The sequence below is a fragment of the Artemia franciscana genome, chromosome 11 (genome assembly GCF_032884065.1).
Source record: "Artemia franciscana chromosome 11, ASM3288406v1, whole genome shotgun sequence".
Lineage (NCBI taxonomy): Eukaryota > Metazoa > Arthropoda > Branchiopoda > Anostraca > Artemiidae > Artemia > Artemia franciscana.
In genome coordinates, this window is record NC_088873.1 from 22984983 (window position 1) to 23005493 (window position 20511).

Here is a 20511-nt window from a genome sequence, read left to right on the forward strand (position 1 = left end):
TGCTCATTATTATTGGTCTTTCGTAACTGTAGACAACTTGCTGTTGATCCTACGTCGTTGGCATTGCACTGCACTTTGTTTAACTGGTTGCATACCTTTGCTTGCTTCACTTTTGATTTTAGAAATTGATTATTTAAATTGTGTTTTACATTTCCCTCTCATAGATATTATCCTTCCTAACAAGCAATCTTTAATCGTAAAACACTATTTCTCAGAGTTTAAAAAAACATTAATGTACTTTAGCTTTAGGAATCCTGCAGAGATTAGCATTTACATTGAACTGTATAAAGAAACTTTTTCGAAAAATAAGTTTTTAAAAAGAATAAAGAGCAAAATTAAAATCTTAAACAAGCAGAAATAAACTCATATAATAATTCGAACTTCAAATGAACAGAAATTACTACGAATAAATACATGAGAACTAAAACGACCCTACATAAAAATGATTGTTCAAGTTCAAGTTCTATTTATTTTCATAAAACAACAATAACAAAAGCAATATCCCAAAGGGCTCAGTGGCCCCAAATTGATCACCTCAAACTAAAAACTAACATATACTACTATGGATGAACTGGTCATGTGTGACTTTAACAGAAACTTTCTATGACCCAAATCTGAAGAACTCCTTAACTTATTGTTCGCAAGATCTTTTCGCTTTCTTATATGTCCGTAGTTATAAGAAAATTTATATAATTCTTATGCTGACTCCCGCGCAGGGTTGCAGTGCCTGTTGAGAAACTTCAGCCGATACGCTGTGCCCACCAGCGGTTAGCGAAGAGTTTTATACCTAGTTTTTTAAAAATAAATAACGAAAATCAGGAGGATTGATTAGTGTTCTTTTTTTTCTTTTTTTTGCGTCGCTTATCAATGTGACTATACCAAAGAAATTTGGCAGTTCCATGAAAATTTTGGTGAAAATAAAAGTTTATCTATCTATCCATCTATCTATCATAAGCAAATTTATATATTTCTTTTATGTCCCTATATTCGCACTTTATTTACTAACACTATCTTAGACGTGATTACGCTCCTCTAAACTATTCCCAAACAATCGCAAATGCATTGTTCAATTTATTTTGGATTCACCTTATGTTTCTTAGCAATCCTTTGTTGCCAACTACCTCTATGATTTCATGCAAAAGACAAGAATCCATCTTAATTGTCCAAATGAAAGGAAATGATCAACTTTTTATGTTTATGTAACTTGATATAGTCAAAATTAGTATCGGTTTTCGCTGATTACTGACTATGTTTGACATTATGTTCAGAAGGCTTTGGCCCCTTCGCCTCAATGTGAAAAGTCAGATTTTTTTTTTTTTTTTTAAATTTACTTTCACATATGGCTTTTTTCAGTTCTTCTTTATTGAGCGGTTTCAAATTCAAAATGGACAACGAGTTATGGACTCTGTATTATTGAAGAGGGCATTTGACAGAACTGTTGCTATATATAGAACTTATTTTGTTGGCCAGGTATTTGTAATGACAGCAGTCGAAGTGTCAAAGACTATCATCTCAGAACCAAGACCTCATTTCTTAGGTATTTTCCTTTTTCCTATTTTATTATGTACTTTTAAGATTATCTTTAGTTTTAGCTTCTCATATATTCGATTTAGTAGGTGCAACGTCTCTGTAAACAATTGAATAATTATCTTAGACCGCACTGCCTTTGCATGTACTAATAAAACGAAATGGAAGCATATAAAAATGGGTATAATATTTCAAATAAGACAGCGGTAATATTAAGACATAAGACAGCTGTTATAGTAATAACAGTTCTGTTTCGGCTTAATGTTCAGAAATCTTCATCAACTTGAAAAAAAACTAAACTAAATTAAACAAAACATATAAAGAAAAGAAAAAAAACTCATATCTTAATAATGTCCACTATGGAAATGTTCACCATAAAATAGTACAAAAACAAATGTAAGTAGGACAAACTAGGTTGTCTTGCGGATATATCACAATGCAATGAAGCAACAGCAGGGTTGCCAACTGGGTGTTGGTTTGATAATAAAATCTAGAAAAGATGAGGTATTCTATTTATACTAAAAAAAAAAATACATGCGCTGTGGGCTAAAACAAATATACTGACATACAGGCTAAGAAAACTTTGTTGCGTTTGATAAATTGCAGGAATCTTTTCGTTTGCTAATCTAGTGGGCACGTTGACTCTTTCTGAAGTTCATTTCATTTTGATCTGTATTTATAAGGTTCAAATTTGTTTGTTGTAGGTTATGCGGAACATCATCGTATTTATAGTAGTTTATTTAAAAGACAGGTCGAAGCATCAAATAGTGAAATTATCTTGCATTTGTTATATCTGATGTTCTACTTGGCAGGGCTCTTGTAGGCCCAATTGGTATGCTTGAGTGATTGCATTGCACACATCATTTACCCCTTCAGCCATCCCCCTCTCTTCTGAAATTTCTATCAGTAAGATAGACGATAATTGGCAGCTTATTTGAATCGGATTCCCGCAAGGATTTTCTATTTGTCTGATTTGAGAACCTAAGTGGCCTGGTGACATTGAGATTAGCCAATTTTTAGAGGCGTACCCTGATTCTGAATCCAACTTACCCTCCACAGGAATATCCCAACTTCCGCTTGAAACCTGATGGGCACACAGTTGCAATCAAACAGATTTCTCCCTAGAAATATTAGGCAGCTGGCTTTTTTGACGATGTTCTAAAGGGCTTCAAAATTTTAAATTTGAGGGACACCTGAACTATAAAAACTTGAAGCCTGCTAGTATCAGGACTGTATTCGTCAGGGATCTAAGATATCTGACGAGATTTTCTTTGGGTAGCCTATCTGTCTAAAATATTTGAAGAATTTGAGAAAGTTTTGAATTTTCTGTCACTTTCCTGTTATTCACCACAGATGCTAACAGTCTCAGGTGGTCTATACCAAGTAATTCAATCAAGCGTTTTTGAAATTGCAACTTTTTTCTGCGGCAGCTTGCTCGTGGTTTGCTGCTATGTGGCTCGCCAGCTTCGCTGGGTCACACATCAGCCCAAAACTGTCTCTCAATAGCTTCCGTGAGCTATATAAAATAACTAATGTGTGCTGCATAATAAATATGTGCAATATACTGGGTCTGTCTCAAAAGTTCCGGTAGTTTGGCTTTAAAAAAAATCATTTATTCAACTGAATCGTATAGATGAGTTAATACTTTTCAAAATTCTGTTCTTCCTATCTGATGCACCTCTTCCAATGTTTTATCTAACGTCCGTGGTGATGTTTTTTTTAGTGATCTTTTGATTTTTATGGCACTTGTTATTAACCAAGTGACATATAGCAATCGCCAATTCTGTCGGTCCCGGTTTTGCTACTTTAGGCACTTCCAGGTAAGCTAGGACGATGAAATTTGGCAGGCGTATCAGGGACATGACCAGCTTAAATTAGAAATAGTCGTTTTCCCAATTTGACAATCTGGGGGGAGTGGGGGCCCGGTTAATTCGTAAAAAATAGAAAAAATGAAGTATTTTTAACTTATAAGTGGGTGATGGGATCTTAATGAAATTAGATGTTTGGAATGATATTGTGTCTCAGAGCTCTTATTTTAAATCCCGACCGGATCATTGGGTTGAGTTGGAGAGGGGAAACCTAAAATCTTGGAAAACACTTAGAGTGGAGGGATCGGGATGAAACTTGATGGGAAAAATAAGCACAAGTCCCAGATGCATGATTGACATAATCGGAACGGATCCGCTCTCTTTGGGGTAGTTGGGGGGGGGGGGGAGTAATTCTGAAAAACTAGGGAAAATGAGGTATTTTTAACTTACGAACGGGTGATCGAATCTCAAGGAAATTTGATGTTTAGAAGGATATTGTGTCTAAGAGCTCTTATTTTAAAGCTTGACCGGATCTGGGGGAAATGGGGGGGAGTTGGGAGGGGGAAACCTAAAACTTGGAAAACACTTAGAGTGGAGGGATCGGGATGAAACTTGGTGGGAAAAATAAACACAAGTACTAGATACATGATTGACATAAACGGAACGGATCCGCTCTCTTTGGGGTAGTTGGAGGAGGGGTTAATTCTGAAAAATTAGAAAAAATGGGGTATTTTTAACTTACGAACGGGTGATCGGATCTCAATGAAATTTGATATTTAGAAGGACATTATGTCTCAAAGCAATTATTTTAAATCCTGACCGGATCTGGTAACATTGGGGGAAGTTTGGGGTGGGGGAACCTAAAATCATGGAAAACGCTTAGATTGAAGGGATCGGGATGAAACTTGGTGGGGAAAATAATCAGAAGTCTTACATACGTGATTTACATAATTGGAACGGATCCGGTTTATTGGGGGGGGGGGGGGTTAATTCTGAAAAACAAGAAAAAACTACGTATTTTTAACTTACAAAGGAGTGATCGGATCTTCATGAAACTTCATATTTAGAAGGACCTCGTAACTCAGATCTCTTATTTTAAATCTTAACCGAATCAAGCGTAATTGGGGGGGGGCAGTTAGGGGTACCGGAAATCTTAGAATATACTTAAAGCGGTGAGATCAGGATGAAACTGGATGGGAAGAATAGAAACCTGTCTAAGATACGTGACTGACATAAACGGACCGGATCTGCTCTCTTTGGTGGAATGGGAGGGGGGGTAATTTTGAAAATTGAGGTACTTGTAACTTACGAAAGGGTGACCAGATCTTAATGAAATTTGATATTTAGAAGGATCTTGTGCAAGCTTTAAAGTTCTAATTTTAAATTCTGACCAGATCCTGTGACATTGAGGGGAGTTGGAGGGGGAAACCGGAATTTTTGGAAAACGTGAAAATTGGGGTATTTTTATCTTACGAATAGATCATCGGATCTTAATGAAATTTGATTTTTAGAAGGAATTCATGTCTCAGAGCTCTTATTTCAAATCCCGACCAGATCTTTTGACATTGGGGGGAGCTGGGGGGGGGGGAATCTTGGAAAAACACTTGGAGTGGAGGAATCGGGATGAAGCTTGGTGGATAGAATAAACAAATGTCTTTATACGTGACTGACAGAATCGTACCGGATTCGCTCTCTTTCAGTGATTTGGCGAGTTTGGTGCTTCTGGACGTGCTAGGACGATGAAAATTGGTAGGCGTGTCAGGGAGCTGCACAATTTGACTTGATAAAGTCGTTTTCTCAGATTCGACCATCTGGGGGGCTAAAGGGAGAGGAAAAATTAGAAAAAAATAGGTATTTATAACTTACGAGTGGGTGATCGGATCTTAATGAATTTTGATATTTAAAAGCACATCGTGACTCAGAGCTCTTATTTTAAATCCTGACCGGCATTAAGCCTCTTATTTTCCTTTTGAAATCAATCTATTGATTCATAGAATTTTTTTAGAGCTCATACCATATGATCTCTTGGCTCTTAGCTTTTCTCGCCTCGTCACAAGTGCCATATGAGCTCTTAGCTCTTGCTGGGAATAAAAAGATGTCTGGCAAGTCCGGGCTGGCCGACTGGGGACCTGTAGCCGCGCCCTTTCTTCTCTAGCAATTCACGAACAATGAACTGTGTGTGACTCAATGTATTATCGTGGTGCTAGACCCAATCTTCTAAAATGTCTTTTTCGGATCGTTGAACCCCGTCCCTCAACCTTATTAGTACTTCAAAGGAATACCGGCTGTTAACTATCTGTCCCTGGGGCACGAATCCGTGATGCACTTAACCTTTGTTGTCAAAAAACATGATGAGCATGACCTTTAACCGCACTTTACTCATTTTTGCTTCTTTTTTGGCCGAGGATATCCATTGATGTGCCTCGCGCTGCTCTGACGTCTCGATTCAAAATCATATTCGAAAACCCATGTTATGCTACCTTAAATTTGATCTTGCAATGTTCCTCTATATTCTACCTTGACTATTTTTCGACGTGGTTTCAAAACACACTTCACGCAAAGATAATTCCTGCCTCGACCACAGCTCAAAGGCAACTGTACAACGTGGGTTGCTTTAGCTGAAAACATCCCACCATTATTCCCACGGGGGTTTGTGATGCGCAAGTGCGCTGGGCGGCGGAAAAACATCACTGTAACTTTTGGAACATACCCTAAATATAAAAATTGTGTTCTGTTTTTACTCAAACAAAACACCTAAGGAAGCAGTGGCATCACCCGCGGGAGAAGGACAATGCACTAAAAGTTCCTGTTTATTTTTTTAGTTGGAGCATATATAACGTACATTGGATTAATAGGAATATCCCCTGTATCTCTATTTGAAGGAAGGTTTTTATTTTATGTTTTTATTTTCTAATTTAAATTTCCTCTCTAAAATATTGTGGTAAATCTTTTATAGTGGAAATAAAATTGCCTCGTCTAAGGAACAAAATGATCTGGATGTTCAGAAACTGGGAGGGCTATGACAGAGTCAAACTCATCGTTTTTTGTTTTTTTTTTTTAGGTTTTAGAGATTTATTTATTGAAAGCTTGTGTTCGTGTACTCTTTCTTCCAACTGATAGGGATCCGCAAATGGCAGACTCGTTTTTTTTGTGTTCTTGTATTCTAGCGCTGAAGACGGCTTGGTGGAAGTCCTTGCTTAAATATTTGTTTTAGTCTTTTCGCTTCGTATTTTCCACTAGCTGAAAATTATCCTCGTTTTCTTTTTTATTATTATTATATTGTGTTATATTTTCTCGTTTTATGTCAAACGTCATGTATAGCCAGTGTGGTCTTAGAACGTTTTCATTATGTAGTCACTGGACCAAGAATTACACCTAGATCCTTAATCATTATCGATTTCAGCAAGATGTAACATGTCCCTGAGTCCCTTGTCATCAATATCCTATTTAGGAGGGGTGGTGGGCTTAAGCTGGAGCTGCACGAGTCCTGTCATGCCTGGGGCAATATTTTGAATTTTCCGATCGGTTTAACTGAAATGGCTATTTTGAAATTTGTTCTGATGCAATCTGGAAGTTCAGAGGGGCCTAGGGACTATGATCTTTATTCTGGGGGAGCGGGGATCTATAGCATCGATAAGTTGCATTTTTACGGTCATGGCTTTCTACAGGAGATCTTTCAGATCATTATGAACCCACGTAATCTCCGTTAATCTGATGGAATTTATTTGGACTATGTAGTTATTGTCGATCTTGAAAGGATTAAATAAAAAAAAACAAGTTTTTTTAACGGCAAGTAAGGAGCGACATTAAAACTTAAAACGAACAGAAATTACTTCGTATATGAAAGGAGATGCTTCCTCATCAACGCCCCGCTCTTTACGCTAAAGTTTGACTCTTTCTCTTAACTCTGCTTTTTAAAACAGTAAAAAACTTTAGCGTAAAGAGCGGGGCGTTGATGAGGAAGCAGCCCCTTTCATATACGAAGTAATTTCTGTTCGTTTTAAGTTTTAATGTCGCTCCTTACTTTCCGTTAAAAAAACTTGTTTTTTTATTTAATTTCTGAACGTTTTTGAATCAATGCATGTTTTGATTTTGGCTCTCCGCAGATGAATAATTAAAACGAAATTTGCATATTTGTTTTTTTTTGCTAAATGGCTTTCTCATAGTTTTGATTGAATGATTTTGAGAAAAAAAGGAGCGGGGGAGGAGGCCTAGTTGCCCTCCGATTTTTGGTTACTTAAAAAGGCAACTAGAACTTTAATTGTTTTACGAATGTTTTTATTAGTAAAAGATATACGTAGCTTACAAATTAGCTTACGTAGCAAACTTCTGTATTCTCATGTTTTTATTTTGTATACGAAGGGGTTCACCCCCTCGTCAGAACCTCGCTCTTTACACTAAAGATTAAATTTTGTTCCAACTCATTAAGAATGACCCCTGAATCACAAAAGCCGTAGAATAAATAGTTGAAATCACTAAAAATTCTTTAAATTTAGAGCGAGGTATTAGGAGGAGGTGAGCCCATCATATGCGTAATAATTTCTGTTCGTTTTAAGTTTTAATGCTGCTCCTTACTTCCAGTTGAAAAAACTTTTCATATTTATTTTTTCATTGTTTTTTTTTATAATCCTAGAAAATCCTGCGCTCCCTTCATGGAAATTTTCTTCTCCCATGAAAAATTCCTCGATGAAAAGATCCCCCAACGTATCCCTCTCTTGTTAACCCCTCCCCCCAACTAAAAAATCCCCCTGAAAACGTCTGTACACTTCCCAATAACCATTACTATATGTAAGCACTGGTCAAAGTTTGTAACTTGTAGCCCCTCCCACGCGGACTGTGGGGGAGTAAGTCGTCCCCAAAGACATATTTATAAGGTTTTTCAACTACGCTGAATAAAATAGCTACCTCAGAATTTTGATCCGTTGACTTTGGGAAAATAATTAGCGTGGGAGGGGGCCTAGGTGCCTTCCAATTTTTTGGTCACTTAAAAAGGGTACTAGAACTTTTCATTTCCGTTAGAGTGAGCCCTCTCGCAAGATTATAGGACCACTGGGTCGATACGATCACCCCTGGGAAAAAAAAACAAAAAAAAATAAATAACACGCATCCGCAATCTGCCTTCTGGCAAAAAATACAAAATTCCACATTTTTGTAGATAGGAGCTTGAAACTTCTACAGTAGGGTTCTCTGATACGCTGTATCTGATGGTGTGATTTTCGTTAAGGTTCTATGACTTTTAGGGGTTGTTTCCCCCTATTTTCTAAAATAAGGCAAATTTTCTCAGACTCGTAACTTTTGATGGGTAAGACTAAACTTGATGAAACTTATATATTTAAAATCAGCATTAAAATGCTATTGGTATTAAAATTCCATTTTTTAGAGTTTTGGTTACTATTGAGCCGGGTCGCTCCTTACTACTGTTCGCTACCACGAACTGTTCGATTACGGAACTAATAGTTTTTGATGGAAACCTACAGTTTTGAAACATCAAAGCTTTATAACTAAAAGTTAAACTCAAGTGCAAAAAGTAAGGAAAATCCTGTTTTGTTAAGTAAAACAAATACACCTAAAAGAGCCAATATTTGTGAGACATTATTGTACAAATGATAAACATTAGAATGAAGAGGGAGGGAGGGTGACAAATCCTTTATATTTAGGATAATCCTTAATATCGTATAAGAAGCGAACATAAATTAAATATATATAAAAAACTATATTACAAATGAAAATAATGAGCAATGAGGCTCACTTCACACTAATTCACCACTCATTAGGGTATTAATTTTTTTTTTGTCAAGTTTTTCTTATGGAAGTAAAGAGCAAAGTTGAAACCTAAAACAGACAAAAGTTCTCACCACGTATATTACGCAAGACAAATCCAATGTGTGTGGAATTCTAAAAATTAAATATGCTTTACTGGAAGCATAAAACTGAACTTAAAAGAAAAATAACACAAGAAAATTCCGTGAGTAGCCTGCGGAAAATAAAAGACTAGTTCATAAGTCTCTCAATAGTCTTTTACCGATCATGATTTTGATAACTTTTGGTAAACAATTATACTACTCTAGAAAACATTTCGAGCAAGCACAATTTTCAGTAAAGCGCAAGTTTTAGTTTTAATATTGCTTTTTACTTTCTTCGGAAATTCTTGTTAAGAAAATATTTTCTCAAATTAATTTCTGTTCGTTTTAATGGACAAATTTTAATTTTAAGTTACTTGTAGAACTGATTGCATTTTTTTTTTTTGGGGGGGGGGGGGGTCTGCTTAAAACAAATACTTGATTGGAATTTAAATTGTAAGCAAATTTGAAATATTGTCAAATGTTTTCATCAGTCGAAATTTCAAAATACTGTTTTAATAACATTTTACAAAAAATGTGGGAAGATGTAAAGGAGGATTTTCAATCTCTCGGATGCAAAACCTACGTCAATATTGGTCATCTGAATGGTTGAGGCCGCCCTACTCCCCATCCTGCGGACATATTCGTATTCTATCTTATTTCATAAGTTGATCAACAAATTTTCTGTTATGGTTTTTTTTTCCCTGCTGTTAGTGTTTTGAAATAAATATATCCCTTGGTTATTTATAAAACGAGTTTTGCTTTGTTTTCTTGAAACAAAATTACGTGTGTGCCTTTTATTTGATGTTTGCTTGTGTTAAATTATACTTTCTTTGAATAAGAATCTTAACTGCGAAAAAGAAACTTGCTGAAGATGTGATAGGTGGTATTTTTGTTGTAAGATGTGAATTAAATTCTTTCCACTATATTCATTAAAAACAGGTTTGTATGTTAAATCAATAGTACGATAATTGCAGGGACATCAATCAAGAAATAATTTCATTGGCGTAGAAGTGGGAAGAGGTCCCCATCCCTGTATGTGCCTCCAGTCAGACTGCACAATCATTAGGGAATCCAGTCACCAGGATGTACATAGGCTATTGAGGGATAGTTCATTCTTTCTTATTTCTTCTTTCTCTACTAACATTCTCTTTTTAATTGGTATTTTGAAATTTCAGATACCTGCAAGCCAAACATTACAGAAGAAACATGTATAGGCGATTTATACATCACAAGCTATAGCTGTCTGTCTGGAAACAAACCAAGGAAAATAACCGACTCACAAAAATCATTCCCGTCCGGTCATGCGGCTGTTTCGTTTTTTGCTGCATTTTATATGATAGTAAGTGAGAAGCTTTGGCAAATTTTCTTATTAGTAATTCGTTGGATAACCACTTAATAGGCTAGTTGAATCCAAAATAGATTATATTTAATGATCGTTAACTATTTGCTATAATTTTATCTTTGTTGCAAGCATTTTCTGTTGTATATTCTTCCTTGACAGACAAGACAAACTTGCATCAAAGTGCCCTACGGTTTTAGACTGTATTTTAGATTGAAATGCGAAACTTTTTATCATTGTGCTAAAAAAAAATAAAAAATGAAAGGCTGCATCTCACCTTTCCATAATTCTATAATCCAGAATGTAAAGTTCATTTAACTTTTCTGTAACCTCTTTTGATTGATTCAATTACAATTTGAAATGAAAAAAACCTTTTTAACATTAAATTGTCTAGCTGATTAATGTGGCTTGCTTTTGTTTTGGCAAATTACGTCAAGTAACCGTCTTAATTTCCGGGAAAAAATACAATGAACTAAAATAAATTGTTAAGCATAAACATAAAAGGGATTGCAGCTAAATAATTATTACACACTCACCTAAGTAAAATAGTAAGTATTGTTTTCTTTTTACCATATTATTATGGACAATCAGTAAGCAAAAAAAAATTTTTTTTAAGATGCCTAGGCAGAAAGTATGGATGTATCGAAAACGGTAACAAATTAGAATGTGCCATCAGGGCTTGCGATATTGAGTGAAATGACACATTAAGATAAAACTGAATACACTGCTAAACCTGCATTGAAGTTTTGAAAACAAAATGAATTCGTAAAGATTTTGTCACCAACAATAATCATGCTGCTTCTGTCAGCTTTTTAAAGCTCTTAGCATTGGTATAAACGAAAAACGTTTACTGACAGCTATTTCCTGAAAGACACATTCATAAATTGCCCCGATAATGCCTTCACAAATAAAAATAAACTACTGAAAGAATCCAAGATATTATATTGTGAGTTAGAACAGTTCTTCTTCTCATTCAAGATATGGCTAAAAGTAGTGACAAAAAGGTCAAAATTTGTCGTCTAGTGACGCAATTAGCATTAAAATTGATGAAAAGACATTAACTAAAAGGCTCTTTCAAAAAGAAAATATTACGAATCCAAATGTTATTTTAATTTTCGTATTTTGTCTGATTGTAACCCGTAGCCAAAAAAGTGTTGCTGATCCCTTAAATAAAGCTTGGTGGATGGGGTGGAATGCACAAGAGCAACTGGAATATTAAGAGACTAAAATGATTTTCTTAGATTCTTCATGCATTAGTAAACGAAAAGGCAATTTAATCTGGATAAAGGAGATACAACTTATCTTCCAAAAGGGCACATCTTTCAAGTTTTTTTGTATTAAACTATACAAAAAAACTCTACATAAGGGTTGGCTCGAAATCTAAAACTCAAAGAGGTACGTGGAAAAATTAGTTGTATGATTGTTTATATTTGTGGAAGGATTAAATCTACCAAGTTTCATTCATTTCAGGTTTTATTTCAATGACTATGATGTTTAAACAACTTAGTTTTCTTGTCTTAATTTTGGTACCCTATTGCAGCACATACTAAATCAAATTCATAAGTCACATACTAAATCATACTTATCAAATTCATTTTGTGGGTAAACTAAAGGCAATGATATCAGGACCAGTAAAATCTGATAACGATTCAATTTGGGTGTTTTTATTCAAAAGATGTTGGTCTTTTGTTTTAAGACTTGTAACTCACATTTGTATGTTTTCTCTGCGATTGTTTTAATCTGTTTGCTTATATCATCTTAGGCTGTCAAAATGCTATAAGTATTTGTTTCTTTTCTAAATGCATTATATCTGTCTCCCCTTCTTGCTTGCAAAAATAGTTGTAAATTTGATACTCTGATACCAATTTTGTGCCGACATCTTGGATGCCTAAAAATATCTGCCTGTTGAAGCAGCTGATTGTGGTAACAGTAAAGAAAAATAGACTAGAAATAAATAGAAAAAAATAACAATTGGTATTTTCTGTTCTCCTGTTTTCCTATGAAATATATATATATATATATATATTATATATATATATATATATATATATATATATATATATATATATATATATATATATATATATATATATATATATATATATATATATATATATATATATATATATATATATATATATATATATATATATATTGAAACATAGCCCCTTTTGAACTATAGCAGCCAAACTGGTATGAGTCCACATAGCTCAAACGCTTTCGGTAATTTAAACCATACCGAAAAAGGGTTAACTAGTAAAGAAGCAACCGGCTTTCTTTTCGGCTTCTTTTGGTTTTCATGTAAACTGTGTGACTATTTGTAGGAAACGTTTCTGTTAAAAAAGAAATGTATGATGGGGCTGTTGTAAACCATCTGAGCTTTTTTTATTTCCTTTTTGCAATGTAAAATGTACCCTCTTCTAATCCAGATCCCATTGTGAATTCAAATGTTCCTTCATTACACAATCAACGCTAAACCGTTCGTATGGTTTTTAGACCATTTTGTTAGTGGGTCTTTACTTATTATTATCGGAGAAAGGGCCATGATTAGACATACAATGAAGCGTGCCTATGGTTAGCAAGACGAAATGTGGCATTAAATTAATGATCTATTACTATAGTCTCCGCAAGTTAAAGGCAATTTTAGGGAAGGTACGGCAATTTTTATGAACTTTGGCTTTGTTTTTCCCAAAACTTCTACTTATAGAGAAAGGGGACTATCTTTAGGGGTAGTATTACCTGTCACTCTCCCTTGTGAGTTTACATGTTGAGTTTACTTGTGAGTTTCCCTGTTGTAAAATTAATTGTAACAAAATAATGTCAAATATTTATTTGAGATTTGTGGTTTCGACTGGTCTAAATGAATACCAATCTGTGAAGAAATTCGAGCTTGCAGTATCTTATGATCAATCATATGATCACTAACTTTCGAAAACTGTGTTGATTTGACCAGATTTAGGAAAAGATTATTTGTTAGGAACCAAGTGCAGTTTATCTAATTTTGATGGAAAATCTGATATAAATCCATCTGATTTTGATGGAAAACCTGATTTTGTGTTATTATGATGGGCGTAACAGTAGCCGTTAGAATTTAAGTGGGTTGGAAAAAAAGTCATTATCTCCCATTTTCAAGTCGGAAAACACTCATAAGAAGATTTAGGATTGTTATGCCTTCGTCAAGGAAAGGAACCAGTAAAAGGGTGATCTTATCATTTCTAAATTACTTGAGAGGTTGAAGTGTCAGAAGTATTTCCGCTTGTTTCCACCGTATATTTAGATGTTTTCATTGACCCTTGTTCAATAGAATATTATTCTGTTCATGTTTACTAGTTCGTCGTTATGGTTGCAATAGCAAAAATATTTTTTTTTTAGAAATAGCATTTTCTTTTTGCATCTATAGTTTTTTTGTATCTTTTTATATTCATTATTCTTTTACAGTACTTATGTAATATTATCTATCTTTAATATTGTTCATATTTATTCATTATAATATTTTTAGTGGTATCTAAGTAAAAATCTTGATTGGATTCAAAGTTATCTTCTCAAGCCTGTGCTTCAGCTTCTTTGGGTATTGTTGGCACTGATTTGTAGTTTGACAAGGATTATTGACAAACGTCATCATTGGTGGGATGTCTTGGCTGGAGCAGTCTTTGGAAATGTTGTTGCTTTAATTATAGTAAGTATTGGGATATATTATGTTTTTGATAATAACTAGAACCCGAAAAATGTCATAAATATTCTTAAAGGATCCAAACTGTAGTTTGATTATATACGTGTTTTGCTATGTAGCATTAATTCCTTGAACATTAGTTCAAGGCATTAAAAAAGTTTGATTCAAAGGCAAAATTTACTTATTTATTTATATTTTATTATTATTATTGTTTTGTTAGTCAACTCTTATATTCTGCTAATAATAACATTCTGCTCATTTGGGACTTCATCCTTGCCCTGCGAGCTGGGGGTATTTCATCCGTTTAGGGGTATTTTGTTTAGTTAGGACGAATTGTCTATGTTATCACCCCTGTCAGCCCCCGAAGGTCAGCTTATGTCAAATTCAAATCCTACTAACCCAAATTCAATACAAACTCTAATATTTTTCTTTCAGATTGATGATAATTCTTGTATTAGAATTAAAACGATCCGGGATGTTTGAGTTCTACAATAAATCCTGCAAGGGATACTTTTTTTGTAATTTGATTTATTTAAGGTCACTTTGGAGAAAAAAGATACAATAGAAATATAGTTATATATCAAGTTAATTTTTAAGACTGTTGTCGGAAACTGGAATGAGTTTTCTTTTAGGGTGATATTTCGTGAAAAGAACGAGCAATTAAAAAAAACGATGGTTACATGTAAAACTGGTGGTTGAAATCATTTTGCTACGATTGTTGGGGTTGTCATGGATTTCAAGTTCCAATAATGGCAGATATTTATTTATATTTTATAAGACTAAACGAGGGTATCCCCTACCTTTGGTTTTTTTTGGTTAATCAGAATTCAATATATGATAAGTTAAAATTCATGTACTTATGGGGGAGATTGTTGAGTTTATTTCTTATTTAAAAATTAATTTGAATCAGCTTTTGCACTATTGATTTGATATTGAATCACACGCAGTATATTCATTTCTTTTTAGAAAATCTCTACGACCACCATAATATGCTTTATGTTTCCTGTAGAATGGATTTGAAAATGTGATCAAATTACTGTAGGTTACATTATCCTTTGTTCTTACAAGTGAGACTTCTTTCAATGATAGTATTGTTTATAGTTTCGTATTCAGTTTTCTCTTAACCGGAACTAAGCGGTGCCAATTAGTTACAGCCGTCTTTGTAAAGTTTCACCCAGGATTCTTCTAAAACATGTTATTTGTATGTTACGATTAAACTTTCATATATATATATATATATATATATATATATATATATATATATATATATATATATATATATATATATATATATATATATATATATATATATATATATATATATATATATATATATACATATATGTATATATATATATATGTATATAGGCGAGCAAGTTTCTGGTTTAGCATCAAATTATGCAAAATTGTATTGCATCAAAAATTAAAAATCCTATTCTATCGGAGAGCTAATCGAAAGTGATACTTTTTAGGTGATGCAGTCGAAGTCAGAGTTATCAAAGCCCGTAGCTGTCGAACGGTCCTTGCCTAATAACACAACAATTGCAAATGACTCACCAATGCATGCAATCCAACAAGAGGATAAGCAGGTTTTCCAAAGATTATTGCCTTCTTGTCCTGCTAACAGTCCTTCAGACAGTTCTTAGCTTGATATTCAAAATTGTTTATAGATTTGTCGTAAGTTTCTTTTTTATTGGTCTCTTTCTTCTTCGTTCTCTCTCTCTCGTTCTCTTTCTCTCTATTTCTCTCTCTCTCTCTCTGTCCACTTTGCAGAAGGTTTTTTTTTGCTATGTCTATTTCTCACTTGATCCATCTTTAGGTTAACTAGTCTATCCTTCCCTCCATAATAAGTTTCTTTTTCTTCTCCATAAATAATGTCTTCTTCAGTTTACTTTGTTCAATTTACCTTCTTTACTCACTTCAGTTATGTATATTGCTACTACAAGTAATTCTTAATAAAGTTAAACCTTTTTGATTAAGGATTAAGGTCAATTGATATCTTGATACAATCCTAAGTCCAATCAGCTAATTTCAAGAAACTGTTGTTATTGCAGTAGAAGTTTAATTTACGATAGAGAATAAAAGTCTTTTTTTTCGGTAGTTTCAATTCACCAATAAGGTCTATTGACTCCTCATCAACATTTCTGAAATGACAGAAAATTGAAGTATAATGATACATCTGTATCGATTAGCACTCCACTGTAGGTTTATTGCATGTGATTTTTGTTTTTCTTTTTTAGGTTGTCTAAGTCTTTCACTGCCTTTGTGTTCTACAGTTTAAATCAAAACTTAGAAGATATGCAACTGGAAAGCGATGCATTACTAGTATACATTTCAATGACTTATATTGTATCCTTTGAAATTCCTCCCTGGGATAGTGTTACATGTCACATTACATGTTTGTTAGGTTGACCTGAAACTATCTTATGGGGAAAATATTTACCGCCAAACGGCTATTTGAAATTTCAAAACAGATCTTACGCTTTATCCTACTTTAAAAGTGCTCTTTGTCAAACAACTCCTGATTCCAAACAGAATTTTGAATTGATACATTCAGTATCGGTGTGTCTTTATTTGGACATATGATAGCTTCATTCCAATTCCAGGAAGTTAGTCTTGTTTGTAATATGTTTAGCTGTATGTGTTATGATGCTCGTTTATCGCCAAAGAACATTCCTTTTTTTCTTTATAGGTTAAAGGCTCGTCTGAATTGAAGTCTTGTCATTTTTACCCATCCCACTGTAAAATCAGTTTATTGTGCTGTTCGAAGTGGTCATACTTTGTAGAGGGTGCAACTCTGTCCAAAAAGTTTTGATTAGCCCCGTTAGGTTGAATTGTATCCATTCTTCCTTTTTGAAGCAACCCTTGTCTCAGGGAAACTCATGTCTCAGAAGCAACTTGGTCTATGTAATTTTTAAAAATGAAACCTTCATTTGCTGGTGAAATGTATAAATTTAAAATGCTAATGCATAAATTCGCACAATAGCTAATTTTTTTTTTTTCTTTTTATTGACGGCTTAGTTTTTCATTTTGTTGGGGGCTGTCAGTAGTTCAACAAATTTCGTATATTCCTCAAAATACTATTCTAAAGTAGAATGTATTTGAAAATTCTGTTTCTTTTAAGTTAGTCAGCTTATGGTTTAAAAGATGTCAAATTTGTCAGAAACTTCCTATACGCCTATAGCTAAGTTTCTTTGAATAGTTAAGTTGAATGTTGACTTGAAAAAAGTCAAGCTAAAAAATGCTAGAAGTCAAAAATTGTATTCGAGCTGAGATGAGAATCAGTAAATAGCATAAGAAGATTTTAATTTTAAAAATAGAGCAAATTTAAAACTAGTATTAAATAAATTTTGTAAATAGCTATCTGGGCAAGTATTTCAAAGTTTATTTTAATTTTATGATTTCACTGTTTATCTTTCGAATCTTTTAACTTAGATATTTGCAAAAGCTACCAAGTTATTCCATGGCATAGACAAAAAAAGAAAATATCTCTGAAATAGAAGCTCTTGAAATGATAAACCTACCTAAATTAAATTCAAATCAGATTTCTTTTCAACGATAACTGATACAAGACTTGAAAGCAAAGATATGTATCAAAATAAATGTAAAAAAAAATAAAAAATCAACCCTCTATTTTTCGCTCTTCAGCACTTGTTTGGTCTTATAATGACCTTTATACCTGAATCAAGCTTGTATACCAAATTTGGGGTAAATTAGTTAAAATAAAAAGGTGTAAACATCAAACAGAAGACTTCCAAAGGAAACACAGTTAACTGAAATTCTAGCATCGTGGAACACGATGAGGCGCTAATATAAAACGCCTGATTTATTATAGAAACATTGTTTCACGTTTACGTACTGTGTCACTTTTTGTATAAAAAAAGACTGCTTGATGAAAGCAATGATGTGCTTGGATACCTCAAAACAGTGCAGAAGCGCATTAGCCATATTAAGACCTGAGATTCCATCCTCTTAATTTCTCAGTCAATAATGTAGTTTTGAACGCGTTCTAACTAGTGTTGTCAATTGGAGAATGCAGTGAGTCTGTGCCCCCTATATTTTAAAAATGCCACGTTGGAGATGAGGGCACGTGTTTTGGTTGAAAAATACTTTTTTGGTATTTTTATTGAACAAATTTAAAAAATGAAAAATCCCCTCTCTAGATTGTTAATTATAATCCCCCCCCCCTTCCGTAAAAAATATGAATCACTGTTACTGATCCTCGTTAAAATTCCACCTTTGTTTACTATGAATATTCATTTATTGATATATTAAATTGAAACTTGGAAGTTTGTAAGCCTCTGCCCTATAAACTTAAGTCTCTGTCTTCTTGTTATATTTTATAGTGACTTCATATGTAATACAATTGAAACAGCTATTTATATTGTATTAATTTCGAACATATATAATACCTTTTTCACGTTTACAAAATCTGTTGCTTTGTTAACTACCTCTAGGGTATTTATTTTCTTGAATGCCCTTCTCCTCCTTATTGCATAGCATAAATATCCAATGGAAATGTTTTGTTTTTTCCTAAAAAGGGGTGCAAAAACACAAAAGTTCTTTAGAGAAAACAGTTATTTCTATGTAATTAAATATTTTTAGATAAAAATATTTCGTGAGATAATGGTTCCAAAGGTAAAATTTTCAGGATGTGTAGATTAAGAAAATAATGTTTGTCTTAGTACACAGGGATTGCAACTGACCTTAGTCGAAGTGTATATAATCGCATTCCTTTTAATATTCCTATTAGACCTATTAAATCCTATTAATTCCTATTAGTACCAAGGCTTGGCTAATATATATTTTGGGGATTTGTTAAATCCAAAACTATTCCTATTGAAAGTTTAGCTAGTATTTTAGAACTTGATTAGGCCGAAGCCTGGTTTAATTTGACTGAACTAGGTAAGGTTCACCAACTAAATTTGTCTCCCATAAAAATTCTAATTAGCAGTTAACCTTTGAAATTATGGCATTGCCTGTTTCTAGTACTAAAGAAAACCTCAACGCTGGATCAATTGTATGAGATATTACCGGGTATCAAACAAGATGGTGTTGCCGGCGAATCTGGGTGTTAGTCAAACAAGCTGGGGGGGGCAACAAGCTGGTTAATCTGGGTGCTAGTAAAATGTTGTAGTAAAATCATATCTGTCCCAATTTTTGGATTATCTTTTATTCGTGGCTTTTTTCATCGGTTGCTTTGTTCTTTCGGTGTGGGTACCTTCTAAATATAAGTATTTTTGTACTGACAACGGCTCAGCAGAAGTCTTTGCGGAAATATCTGTTTTATCCTTTGGTTTTATTCATTGGCTGAGAAAAAACCTGGCTATGTTTCTAGTTTCTTAATTGCATTTCTTCGTTCTTTGTTTTTTTGTAACACGTTTCTTTATTTTTAGTTATGTGTATGTCTGGTTTTTTCATCACTTTGACCTTTCTTTTAAGTTTGACGGGGTATCTTTAGACGATCGGGTACTGGGAGGTGGTTTTTAGTGTAATATGTGCATTCAGTCATTCCAGTGTTTAAACTTGTTGCAAGAAAAGTTTTTATTCTAGTCTTGTTAATGCACAGGTTTGATGTGCCTTATACGGAAATGTAACAAAATTAATTCGTTTTATGTGGAGTTGTCAGGTGAGATAGTCTCAAACTTTTATTGCTGTAAATATTATTTCAACCTGTTTGCTTTTTGACCGGTTAGTTTATAATATATATTAAATTACCGCCTTTTAATATAACTTAATGAATTTATTTTAAAACTTGGCTGATAAACTTCTAATAATACTTCTTCTTGGCCATGCTCGAAGCATCAAGCCCTTATTTCCCTTTTTTACATAATAGATTAAGTTAAGTACTTTTGGTGCCATAAGTTATGCCGCCTATTCTTGAGTGTAAACGCTACCATTACTGAGGGTAAGTGTAACAATTTTGAATGTTCTTTATCTTATGAAGCAACTCTGCTCTTGGGGACATGTATCTATTAAATGGGGTAAACCACTCATGCAGCAGTAGTTTCCTACTTGCCAAGACTATTGGTCTGTGATCAATAGTGATTTTTGCTAATGATATGGATGTCCAATGATGTAATCGGTAGAGCATAAAACCTTTGTATAACTAAAAGAGCCAAATGATTTTATCGTAATCTGACAATTCTTGACTGTGTATGTCGATTTTGTTTGGATTGATCAGTTTAATTGAATAAAATTGTCAAGTGAATGTTCATTGGTATTATGATGCCGTATCTAATTTTTGCTGCCAGAGGTAGACAAGAATTTGTGCCAGAGGGGTATACGGGGCTGGGTATCTCCTAAATTCTTAGGAATTGCGTA

The 20511-nt window shown here is 33.8% G+C and overlaps 1 protein-coding gene across 1 annotated transcript in view; it reads left to right on the forward strand.

The window, feature by feature from the left end:
- The window catches only part of LOC136032978 (putative phosphatidate phosphatase), a 39147-nt gene extending 20213 nt beyond the window's left edge, over nucleotides 1–18934 (forward strand). The window contains exons 4-8 of the mRNA XM_065713486.1: nucleotides 1354–1537; nucleotides 10354–10517; nucleotides 14017–14193; nucleotides 15660–15864; nucleotides 16428–18934. Coding sequence (XP_065569558.1) covers nucleotides 1354–1537; nucleotides 10354–10517; nucleotides 14017–14193; nucleotides 15660–15833 — 699 coding nt within the window. The 3' untranslated portion in view covers nucleotides 15834–15864; nucleotides 16428–18934. The remainder of the gene's footprint in view (nucleotides 1–1353; nucleotides 1538–10353; nucleotides 10518–14016; nucleotides 14194–15659; nucleotides 15865–16427) is intronic.
- The last annotated feature ends 1577 nt before the right edge of the window (nucleotides 18935–20511 follow it).